This window comes from Choloepus didactylus, chromosome 3, assembly GCF_015220235.1.
Source record: "Choloepus didactylus isolate mChoDid1 chromosome 3, mChoDid1.pri, whole genome shotgun sequence".
In the NCBI taxonomy this organism is placed as follows: Eukaryota; Metazoa; Chordata; class Mammalia; order Pilosa; family Megalonychidae; genus Choloepus; species Choloepus didactylus.
In genome coordinates this window covers 198,174,796-198,187,134 of record NC_051309.1, presented here as the reverse complement: position 1 = coordinate 198,187,134, position 12,339 = coordinate 198,174,796, and the positions used below count along the sequence as shown (strand labels likewise).

At 36.8% G+C, this 12,339-nt stretch overlaps 1 protein-coding gene across 4 annotated transcripts in view; it reads right to left on the bottom strand.

Moving 5' to 3' along the window:
* Positions 1-12,339, bottom strand: part of TENM3 (teneurin transmembrane protein 3) — a 763,383-nt gene that overhangs the window by 83,106 nt on the left and 667,938 nt on the right. For all 4 annotated transcript variants that reach the window (XM_037831054.1, XM_037831055.1, XM_037831056.1 and 1 more), the window contains one exon: positions 11,402-11,548. In XM_037831054.1, coding sequence (XP_037686982.1) covers positions 11,402-11,548 — 147 coding nt within the window. The remainder of the gene's footprint in view (positions 1-11,401; positions 11,549-12,339) is intronic.

Genomic DNA, 12,339 nt, shown 5'->3' with positions numbered 1-12,339 from the left:
AAGGTACCAAACTAAGGCAAAATGTTAATAATGAGAGTGGTTATATGGAAGGTCTATTTTCTGCATGATTTTTCTGTAAACCTACAACTTCTCTAAGAAATAAAAGAAATTGTAGCAGCAGCTATCATAATGGGAGAAAATGTGTTCATATCATGTATCTGATAAGAGATTTGAATCCTGAATGTATTAGAATTCTTACGTCTCAAGAATAAACAAAGATAAACAATCCAATTAAAAGACAAGCATAGGATCTGAATCAATATTTTTCCAAGGAGGATACACAAATGACCAATAAGCACATGAAAAGATGCTGCTCAACCTAAAGAGTCATCAGGGAAATGCAAATCAATCCACAGGAAGATTCCAATTAGCCATCAGGATGGTTGGAATAAAAAGTCATATAATAATACGTGTTGGTATGGACATGTTGAAATCAGAATCCTCTTACATTGCTGCGTGGAATGTAAAATGGTGCAGCTGCTTTGTAAAACAGTCCAGCAATTCCTTTAATGACAAAACATAGAGTTATCAGGTGACTTTGCAAATCCTCTTGTAGGTACAGCCAACAGTAAAGAAAAAAATATGCCCACATAAAATTTGCACACAAGCCTTTGTAGTACTCACAGTAGCCAAATGTAGTAACAAACCAAATGTCCATCAACTGATGAATGGATAAACAAAATGTGATATAGCTATACCCTGGAATATTTATGGGTCAGAAAAAGGAATAATTTACTGATACATGCCACAACATGGATGGACCTTGGAAACAACTACAAATGAAAGAAACCACTCACAGAAGACCACATCTTCTATGATTCAATTCATTTAAATGTTGAGAACAGGGAAATCTACAGATACAGAAAGTAGATTGGCAGTTGTTTAGGATTGGGTAGAGAGATAATTGTTTAAGGTAAGGGCTTTCTTAAGTTTTAATTAATAGGTCTTTTAGAGCAGTATTGGATTTGGAGAAAGGTTGAACAAAACGTACAGAGAATTTCCACATACCATCTCTCTCCTCCCACACAGTTTTCTTCTAAGCATCTCATACTGGTGTGGTACAATTAGTACATTTGTTGGTACTGATGAACCAATAGTGATGAATTGTTGTTAATTAGATTACATTAAGGTTCACTCTTTGTGTTGTATGGTTTTATGGATTTTGATAAATGAATGTGTAATATCATATATCCACCATACAGTATCATAAAGAATAATTTCACTGCCCTAACCTATGCTCCATCTATTAATTCTCATTCCCAAACCTTTGCAACCATTGAGCTTTTTATTGTCTCCAGAGTTCTGCTTTTTCAAGAATTTCATATAGTTAGAATCATACAGTATGTAGGCTATTCATAGGCTTCTATGACTTAGCAATATGCATTAAATAATCCTCCATGTTTTTTTATGGTTAGATAACTCACTTATTTTTATTACTGAAAAATACTTCCTTGTATGGATGTACCACCATTTGATTATGCATTCACCTATTGAGGGACATTTTGTTTGCTTCCAGTTTTTGGCAATTGTTAACGCAGACGTGAGCACTTAATGTGCAGGCTTCTGTGCTGACATAAGTTTTCAACTCCTTTGTGGAAACATCTAAAAGCGCCATTGCTGGACAGTATGGTAAACCTATGTTTGCAAGTTTGCTTTTAGGAAACTGCCAACTGTCTTCTGAATGCCTGTAATATTTTGCACTCCCACCAGCAATGAATGAGAGTTTCTGTTGCTCCAAATCCTCACCAGCATTTGGTGTTGTCAGTGATAGTGATTTTAGCCATTCTAATATATCTTAGTTACATCCAGGGTTTCTTCATGAGGAGAAGAAAATGTCCTAAAATAGGCTATGATGGTTGAAGATATGTGTGGCTATAGTAAAAATCATTGGATTATACACTTTAAATGGGTGGATTTATGGTATGTAAATTATATCTCAATAGAGATGTTCAAAAAGAATAATATGTTTCTAAGATAGAGAGATGAAAAATATTTTTTTAAAGGGAAAGAAGTGCTGGAAAAGATGTGGAGAAATTGGAACCCTTCTACCTCACTGGTGGGATTGTAAAAGGTGCAACCATTGTGGTAAACAGTTTGATGGTTCCTCAACAGTTAAATTTATAATTACCACGTGACTCAGAAAAATCCACTTCTAGGTAAATACCACAACGGACTGAAAATAGATATTCAAACAAATAATTGTACATGATGTTCATGGCAGCCGTATTCGCAATAGCCCAAAGGTGGAAGCAACCCCATAGTCCACCAGTGGATAAATGGATAAAGGTGGCACGTTCATAGACTGGAATATTATTAAGCTATAAAAAGCCATCAAGTATTGATACGTGATATAATGTGGGTGTAAATGAAAATGTTATGCTAAGTGAAAGAAGCCTGAAACAAAAGGACCACGTATGTATGATTCAGTCTATATGAAATACTCCAAAGAGGTAATTCCATAGATACATGGAAGCAGAAAAGTGGTTGCTAGGGGCTGGGGAAAGAGGTTTGGTACCTAAATACCTAATGGGTACACGGTTATCTTTTGGAGTAATGAAAATATTTTGGAACTAGATAGAAATACGAGTTGTACAACACTGTAAATGCCACTGAATTAACTATATAAGATAGTTATATGTTATGCTAATTTTACTTCAATAAAAATAAAGAACAATAAAGAACAACAAACAAAACAAAGTTAAACAGGAAAAGTCAAACTACTTGATAGAAAAAAATAAGCAAAGGAAATAAATAAGCAATTAGCAAAAGAAGTACAAATAGTCAAGAAACATACATACAAATCCTTAATTTAACTAAGTATTAGGGAAATGCAAATTAAAAAAATAAAAATGGGGTCACTTTCACTCATGAGACAAAATTATCTTTTTTCACTTTGTTGAACAATTTTATTACAATGATCATGTACAGATATAATGATAGTGGAAATAAATGCTCATATCTGATGAAGGACACACTGGTGAAACCTACTTGTAAGGCAATTTGGCAGTAGCAATCAAAATTAAATATTAAAATTCCTTGTGACCCAGCAATTCCACTTCTAAAAATCTGTTCTAGAGAAATATTGATACACTTAGATTTATATGCAGATACAAACACACGTGTGTGCATGTATAGATTCATACAGATTTGTCTATATACTAGTGGCAAAAAAACTGGAAACTAAATTATCATCAATGTAGTAGCAAAAATTAATGAATACATCCAAGTTTCTGTTAAAAACAATGAGGTATACTGCATGAAAAGATATCTAAAATATACTACTCTTTGGAAGAATCAAATGTAGAACAGTACCCATAGTATAATCCCATTTAAGTTTAAAAGCATATAAGCTAATATTTATGTAAATGTGCATATAAATGCACTGAAAGGGGGCTATAAAGATGCACACCAAGTTGTTGATAGTGGTTAACTCTTTGGACAATGAGAATGAAATATCTGTATACTGCTATTAGTACAGCTGCTAATTATAATAATAATGTAGGGGTTCTTAACTTGGAGACACATGTGTCCTAAGGAAGCCTATTCCTAAACAGGTACAATAGAACTGCAGTTCCCATTTCTACATTCTGAAGTTCAAAATGGCAGTTAATGGTAAAACCCCATGTTCCACGAGGAGGCTACTGGGGTCCTTTGCTCCTAAAAGCACATGCTGGATTTCTCTTTCTCAGAATGGCATTTACTATGCTCTAAAAATTCTGTGGATAGGAAAGGGGTTCAGAGTAACTTGAATCTCTCCCCTAAAGCAGGATCCAGTAGACTCCTCCAAGCAGTAATTTTCTCCCAAATCATCATCTATCAGTAGGGTAGTGTATATATATATATTTTTTTCAATTGATTTTTTTAATTAGAGAAGTTGTGGGTTTACAGAAAAATCATGCATAAAATAGAGGGTTCACATAGACCAACCTATTATTGACACCTTGCATTAGTGTGGCTCACTTGTTATAAGTGATTATCATAACTTTTTAATAAAAACATTTTTATATTGTACTGCTTTACTGGTTTGAAGCTGTTATGTACCCCCCAAAATGCCATGTTCTTTTAGTCCATTCCTGTGGGTGCAGACCTATTGTGGGTGGGACCTTTTGGTTAGGTTATTTGAATTGAGATGTGACCCACCCCATTCAAGGTGGGTCTTAATCCTTGTACTGGAGTCCTTTGTGAGAGGATAAGAGGCAGAAAAAGCCAAGAGAACTTAGAGAGAAACACCCAGAGAGCTGAAGGAAAGAAAAGCTCCAAAGGAGCTAAGAGAGGATGACAGAGGAAGCCACTGGAACCAGAACAGCAGACACCGGCCGTCTGCCTTCCCATGTGACAGAGGTGGCCCAGATGCCAGCAGTCTTTCTTCAGAGTCCAGGTATCATCCTATTGATTCCTTAATTTGGACATTTTCCTGGCCTAAGAACTGTAAATTGTAAGTTAATAAATCCCCATTGTAAAAGCCAACCCATTTCTGGTATATCGCATTCCAGCAGCTTTAGCAAACCCAAATAACTAATAAATGTAGTCCATGGTTTACCTCAGGGTTCACTATAGTCCCACGGATTTTAAAAAATTTTTCATTTTAGTAACATATAAACAATCTAAAATTGTGAATGTAATTAACAGCCCTGACATATATTTGAATGTGGTTAAAAGGGTGGTATATTTTAATGCTTTGAGACTGAGCACTACTCTATGTTCTGATGATATCTGTATTTCTTTTGGAAGTAAGTATGATCTATTGCAATTCCTTTTTTCTTTTCTTCCCAGTGCCATTACTCTCTATTTTATTTTATTTTTTATTTTTTTGACTTTTTTTTAATTAAATTCAGTTTTATTGAAATACATTGACACACCATACAATCATCCATGATATACAATCCACTGTCCACAGTATGATAACATAGTTATGTGTTCATCACCACAATCTATCTCTGAACATTTTCCTTACATCAGAAAGAACCAGAACAAGAATAAAAAATAAAAGTGAAAAAGAACACCCAAATCATCCCCCCATCCTACCCCATTTGTCCTTTAGTTTTTATCCCCATTTTTCTACTCATCCATACACTAGATAAAGGGGGTGTGATCCACAACGTCTTCACAATCACACTGTCACCCCTTGTAATCTACATTCTTATATAATTGTCTTCAGGAGTCCAGACTGCTGGGTTGGAGTTTGGTAGTTTCAGGTATTTACTTCTAGCTATTCCAATACATTAAAGCCTAAGAGGTGTTATCTATATAGTGCATAAGAATGTCCACCAGAGTGACCTCTCGACTCCATTTGGAATCTCTCAGCCACTGAAACTATTTCGTCTCATTTTGCGTCCCCCTTTTGGTCAAGAAGATACTCTCAGTCCCACGATGCTGGGTCCACATTCATCCCCGGGAGTCATACTCTGCATTGCCAGGGAGATTTACACCCCTGGGAGTTGGGTCCCACGTAGCGGGGAGGGCAGCGAGTTCACCTGTCGAGATACTCTCTATTTTATTTATTTTTGTTTTTTAATTTGTTTTCGGAGAACACAAGAGCCTCATTCTCCTATAGTTGGTTTTATTTTTCATCTATTGTCAAAACATTTCGTTATTTTCATTTGGTAATCTCCAAACTTAGACCATCTCCCATTTATCGTCCTCATGCTGATGCTTACATTATCATTTCATCCATTTCTATGCCCCTCTTTTTAATTCCTGTCACAGTCATGTCATTCATATATATATATATATATATATATATATATATATATATATATATATAGTTTTAACCTTTCATTTGAGTTATTTCTTTTATTTCTATTACTTTCCAATTTCTGAGTACCTTCAGTTGAGCTGTGCTCTCAGATTCTCCACTGATGTAAAAATCTCCAAAGATGTTAAAAAAAAAAAAAAAAAAAAAAAAGTCTGTTTTATGTATTTTGAGTTTCTGTAAACAAAGAATTGTTTCTGGCAAGCTGTTGTCTTTTTTTTTTTTCAGTAGAGTAATATATATAGTTAAATGATATTTATATATCATGAAATTTTCCATTTTAACCATTTTTAAGTGTACAATTCAGTGGCATTAATTACATTTATGATAATGTACAATGATCAACACTAATATTTCCAAAATTTTTCATCATTTCAAACAGAAACTCTGTATTCATTAAGCAATAACTCCTCATTCCTCTTTTCCCCAGCCCATGGTAACTTTTAATCTGTTTTCTGTTTCTAGGAATTTGCTTATTCTACCTATTTCATGTAAGTGGAGTCATAACAATATTTATACTTTTGTGTCTGGCTTATTTTACTTAGCATGTTTTCAAGATTTGTTCATGTTGTAGCATTCTTAATGGCTGAATGATATTCTATTTTATGTATATACCATATTTTATTTATTCATTCATCTGCTGATGGACACTTGGGTTGTGGACACTTTTTGGCTTTTCTGAATAATTCTGCTATGAACAATGGTGTACAAGTATCTGTTTGCATCCTGTTTTCAAATCTTTTGGGTATATAGCTAAGAGTGGAATTGCTGGGTCTTATGGTAATTCTATGTTTAATTTTTTGAGGAATGCAAAACTGTTTTCCATAGCTAGGGGCACCATTTTAGATTTCCAATAACAATGGAAGAGGGTTCCAATTTCTCCATCCTCACCAACACTTATTTTCTACTTGTTTTGCTTTGTTTTATTATAGCTGTATGTTAAGGATAGAATCACGTCCCCCACAAGAACGTGTTCAACTCCTAACCCCTGGTTCTGTGGATGTGAAGCCACTTATAAATAGGATCTTTGACGATCCGATTAAGATGAGACCAAACTGAATCAGGGTGGGTCTTAATTCAACATGACTGGAGTCCTTACAGGTCAAGGAAGTTTGGTCACAGGAGAAGCAGTGAGAAGGAGACAGGTCACCATATGACAGAGGCAAAGATTGAGATTAGGACTGCTGGCAAGCCACCACCAGAATACCTCAGACTTCAGAGAAAGCGTGGCCTACTTGATTTTGGACATCTAGCCTCCAAACTGTGAGACCATAAATTCCTGTTGTTTAAGCCAACTGGTCTGTAATATGTGTTACAGCAGCCCTGGCGAAATAAGACACCTTCCTAGTGAAATGGCATCTCATTGTGGTTTTAAGCTGTTGCATTCTGATGCTTGCATAGTAGGACTACAATATGAGCAGCTATTTAAAGTCAGGAAACCCTGATGGAACTGTCAGGCTGAATGAGATTCTTATTGGATAGGCTAGGTTAAAGCATGATGCTTTTGAAAGTATATGGGACAATTAAATTGCCTTGTAAATCTTGAGCAGGAAAAGCATGTCAGAAATTTCAACATTGGTTTTCTTGTTCTCAAGGGAGAAGGCTGTAATTTTGATGGAAAGAAGGAAATAGTGAACAGAAGATTCCTTCTGAAACAGAAGTCTATTAGCCATATGGAATAGTTACTGGAGTATAGTTTTCCTTAATATTACAACTAAATGCTATGGAGAGCTATTAATATTGCTATAGTGCAATCTGTTGTTGTACCTGCCCTTGCCTATCATCCATGCCTTCTTTTGGTGACAGGATTTCAATTTTCCTTTGGACAGGTGATATAACTAGACTAATGAGAGCCAAGCTCAGGCTCAGTTGCAGCTGCAGGCCTCATGGAACCATTAAAAAACGTGCCATCTTTGTACTGGGGTTGCTGTGCTGGCCAAATGTAAGCCTAGAGTTAGTGGTAGCTATTTTGGAGGAGAGACTGCCTGAAAAGTGCACCAAATCAGAAGAAAGTCGAGTTGACAAATGGATAAACCCGAGTTTTTGTTATCACTGCTTAAAACCTGGGTCCAGCTACACCTGAATTTTTCAGATATGTGAGTTAATAATTGTTTTTAGGTTCAACATCATTTGAGTTGAGTTTCTATCACATGCAACCAATAGTCCTTCCTGGTGAGAATAACTGAATAGCACTTTCGAGAATAGAAAGGATTTTCTTGTTGAGGGGAAGTAAAAGTCTGAGGAAGAGTGCACTGGGAAACAAACTGGGTCTCCACTCAGATGGCTGAGTAGAAGATGTACTCAAGCAACTAAAGAATGTGGCAGTAAAGGGTCACTGTCTTAAACTCCAATCTAGATCACATATCATTTAATAATGACCAGTTCCTATCTCTTCACCTTTCTTTTCTCTGATCTTAGCAACTTCATGATCAGAGTTAGTCCTGGGTTATAAAGAAGAAATGACTCAATCTATAGGTATGTTGACTTTTTAGGTAAAGCTGGAGTTGAAGAAATATTTATAAGCCTAGTGTAGGCCTGTACTGTTGATCATTTGCTTTGAAAGCATTCTCAGCTAGAACAGGATATCTTGCAGTTGTTTCCAAAGTGGGGAGGTCCATATGCCAGGTTTGGAGATATATCCACAATAACCTGGTTCAGTGACCTTATGTTTCTGACTGCCACTATGTGATTTAAAAGTCTAGTATTCTGTTGCTTGCCTTTGTCAAGTTAAATGATCTGCTCCAGCAGCTACTGTTTGATACCTGGACCTGAATTTGGGAAGCAGATGAGGGAAAGCACCTTGTTACTACCATACAGGATGGGGATTAGTGTCATGGCCATTATTATAGGTAAAAAGACTGCCCTTACTTCTGAAAAGCCATGCTGACCCTGAAACATGACAGCTGCTTGTTAAAGAAACAAGGTCCAGTTGGGCAGGAGGTTTACTTCTTATGAATGTGTAGGTATTAAGAGAGTAGTTAAAGGTAAGTAAGTTCCTCTCATCTACTTTATCAATGGTCAATTCCTCCAATTCCTTAAAAAGAATTACCTTCTAAGGTTTATTTTTAACTTAGGCATTTCAGAGAGATAAAGGATTGGAGGATACATAGACAAAAAGGGACACTGATTTAGCAAGATCCAGAATTTGAGGATCTTCAGTCTCAGACAGTGATGATGAGGTGAACTAGATTTGGTAATGGGAAGTATGTGGGGAAGGAAGATAGTTGGCCCAAGACAATGTTTAACTATTTAAACCCTTACATGGCAATCTTTTCCAAAATTTTTGATATATCATCTTGAGTCCTGGAAATGGTAAGCAACTTTTTTTGCTTTTCTTTTAGGAAGACTGTGTTCTATGAAGTTGTTCATACTAGACTACAGAAGCTAGCTATATGATGTGTGTGATTTCACAACTAGGGCTAAATCAGCCTCTTCTCCTTCTTCATCCTTAGTTACTTGCTGTGTTCTTGTTTGCTGCCTACATCACCGTATCGATACATAAACTTAGACAATGGCTCTACATCGGTAGTCACCATATGCCCTGGAATTTCAGGTATAGTTCTTAGTTTAACCATTCTGTTCAATTCTCATGTATTTTATCCTTAGTCTCCAGATTCTATGTTTGATTAGAGGTTTGGTTTGAAAAATATTGTCTCTGTACACACAGCACATGCTTAAGTTCAAAGAATTTAGGTTATAAGGTACCCAGGTTACAATCTCAAAGCATAATACGATTCCTCAGGGCACTGAGATTCCTTCTTAGAAAATCAACAAAATTAGGTTAGGGACAGGAATACAAATTATGTGAAATAAGTGGAGAATCCACAGGAGGTCTTCTATCAACTTAGATTTCCCCTTGGAGAGGGAAGCCCAGAGATAGCATAGTTTCATGCTAGTAAGAATAAACAAAGGGAATGAGGCCAATTCACAGTTGATAAATTTTGAGGAAAGAGAAAAACCTCCTTAGCTGTAACAATACTAAAGAGTTGATTAGCCCCTAAATTACTCTGCAGTGTCTCTGCAGACCTGGCCCTGCAGTTTGCTTCCCTCTGAGAGAGTTTGTAACCTCCTCACTGTAATCTCCTTTTAGAAGACAAAATCTGAAATATATGAAAGAGCTCTCCTTCCTCCCTAGGCAATAGAAAACAATGGCATAGAGAGGCTTGGGGAAAAGTAATAAGGAAAGTTGCCATCTGGGCTGTGGCTCAGAGTGGATTAATGCGGCCATTTCTACAGGGCGCATGGGAAGAAGAGGCAGCGGCAGTGGAGGTGCTGTTAGCCTGGAAAAGCTGGGAGGGCTGAGGACGACTGGAATCTATCAGGAGGAGAAAGGAAAGTTTCTTGACAATTCAGGTTGAAAGATAATAGGGAAAACAGTGCAGTGTATGCTAGAAACTAAAGGGGAGAACTGTAGCTTGTCAGGAAGATGAGATGCAACATTTGGTTTGAGAATGACTCAAGGCCCAGGCTGGAGAGTGAGTGAGTGAGTGAGTGAGTGTGTGTGTGTGTGTGTGTGTACGTGCGCGGGGTGGGGGTGGAGGGGTGTTCTGGTCACTCTGCTTCCTAGAAAATAGTAGTCAGGTCCACCCTGGATGTAGAAAGGAAAAGATTCTTCAATCTTTGACAATTTTCTGTGAATTTCAATTAGTCATGACGAGCACTTTGGAAAGCCAAAGAAGGAAAACTGGATGATAACAGCTACCACTTACAGCATACTATATGCCCAGCAAGATGCTAAGTAGTTTACATACATTTTCTCAATTCTTTCAAAAACTCTTTTATTCCTGTTTAATAGATGAAGCAACTGAGGTTTAAAGAGATTAAGAATCTTGTCTAAGGTCACGTAATTACTTTGTGGTAGAGTGAAGGGCTGTCTGACTCTAAAACCTGTACTCGTACCCAACAGTGTAGTGCTCAAGAAGGCATTCCTGAAAGAGCAGGGGGAAGGAGGTAAGGGATAAAGAAAGGCATCCTAAGCTACGGAGTAAGTGACCATAAATATCTAGATAGGACCTAAACCCTTTCTAACGATCTGTCAAAACTGAACAGCTACTACTGGGGAAGTAATGAACAACTCGCACCCTCTGTTCTCTGAAATTAAAATACAGCAGCACTGACTTGCTTAGTGAGGTATAAAATAGTAATTTCTTAACCAAAGGCTTACATTGGGTGGAATGCCACCATCTTTTAAACAGGGTGGAAAGTTAAGGATAAAAAGACACTGGAGTAGAGCTTCAAGGGAACTGTTCTCAGTTTCTACTTTGTTTCCTCCATGCCTTTCAACAAAAGAGCTTAGAAAATGGCTTGTTTTTGGAATGTTTAATTATTATAATATTGCTTTAGCACTTCCAATTCACAGAGCCCTAAATGTTGGCAAATAGTTGAGGAGGATACTGGAAAAGGAATGAAGAACAGTGCATTGATACAGTTGTTGGTTATCTTGCTTTCCCCTGAATGATAATAATCTTGCATTTATCACAGGAAAAAGGGAGCAAATTCACTCTATCAGCCCTCATACATTTTTCAATCAATCTAATCTATGGGGATCAGATTTTTTTTTTTTTTTTTTTCAACAGATAACTGTGCATTCACTGTAACTTATAAACCTGTGCTCTGGCACACACTTGCTTCATGCTCAGCATTTCTTACCGCCTTCATTGTCCTTGCTATCTGTGCAGAGAGTCTCCATGGCTACATCACATCCTGCTCCTCTCCACCCTGGCTGGCAAACACAATGCCAGCCGTTTTGGTCCAGTGTACATCTTCCATTGCTATTGCACAGACCAGGGCAACCCTCTGTCAAAAGAGACAAAAGAAGGAAAACACAAGTGATTTGAGTATTGAAAGTTTTTGCACTTAAAATAAACAGATGAGGGACACTTATTGGGAACAGGCCTTTATAAACAGCACAGATACTGTAATTGCACATGTATAGAAACAGCAACATTATCTAAGGAATCTAATTCTTATCCAAGTGGCATCTTTGATTGGCCTGACCCTTGAGACACCACTTACCTGTGCAGGACAGAAATATATGTAACGACCCACTAAATAGCTGAAGGCCAGACAAAATTAATTTTTTTTTTCCATTGGCAAAGCAACAAGGTTGAGTGTATGGTGTGAAAAATAATCTCAACAAAATAATTTCAGAATCCCTATTATATTTTTAATCTGTTGTAAATGTTACTGGTTGCTTATTAGGACATGCCACCTTAAAGCACCTTGTTGCTTTAAAAAATCCCTCTAAATTCAAGAGCATGAACGTGGGTATGAGGATATGAGTGATGTTAAAAAGAGATCATTAATTTTATCTGACCAGAGTTGCCGTATATTCATGTGAAATTACAGTGCATTAAATAATTGCACAAAGTATAGGCCAGTATTAATGACTATACTTTATGCCAAGAGTACATTCCTTTTCACAGAATAAGCAAAGCCCAGGAAATAGTGAAGCAGCTTAGCATCTATTCTAACAAACATTAGGATTCAGGCTGCATACGGATGGGACAGGACCAACAGGATTTCCAACTAAATGTAATAGCTGTGCATATTTGAATACTTAGGACGGACAAAATGAAATACCATAA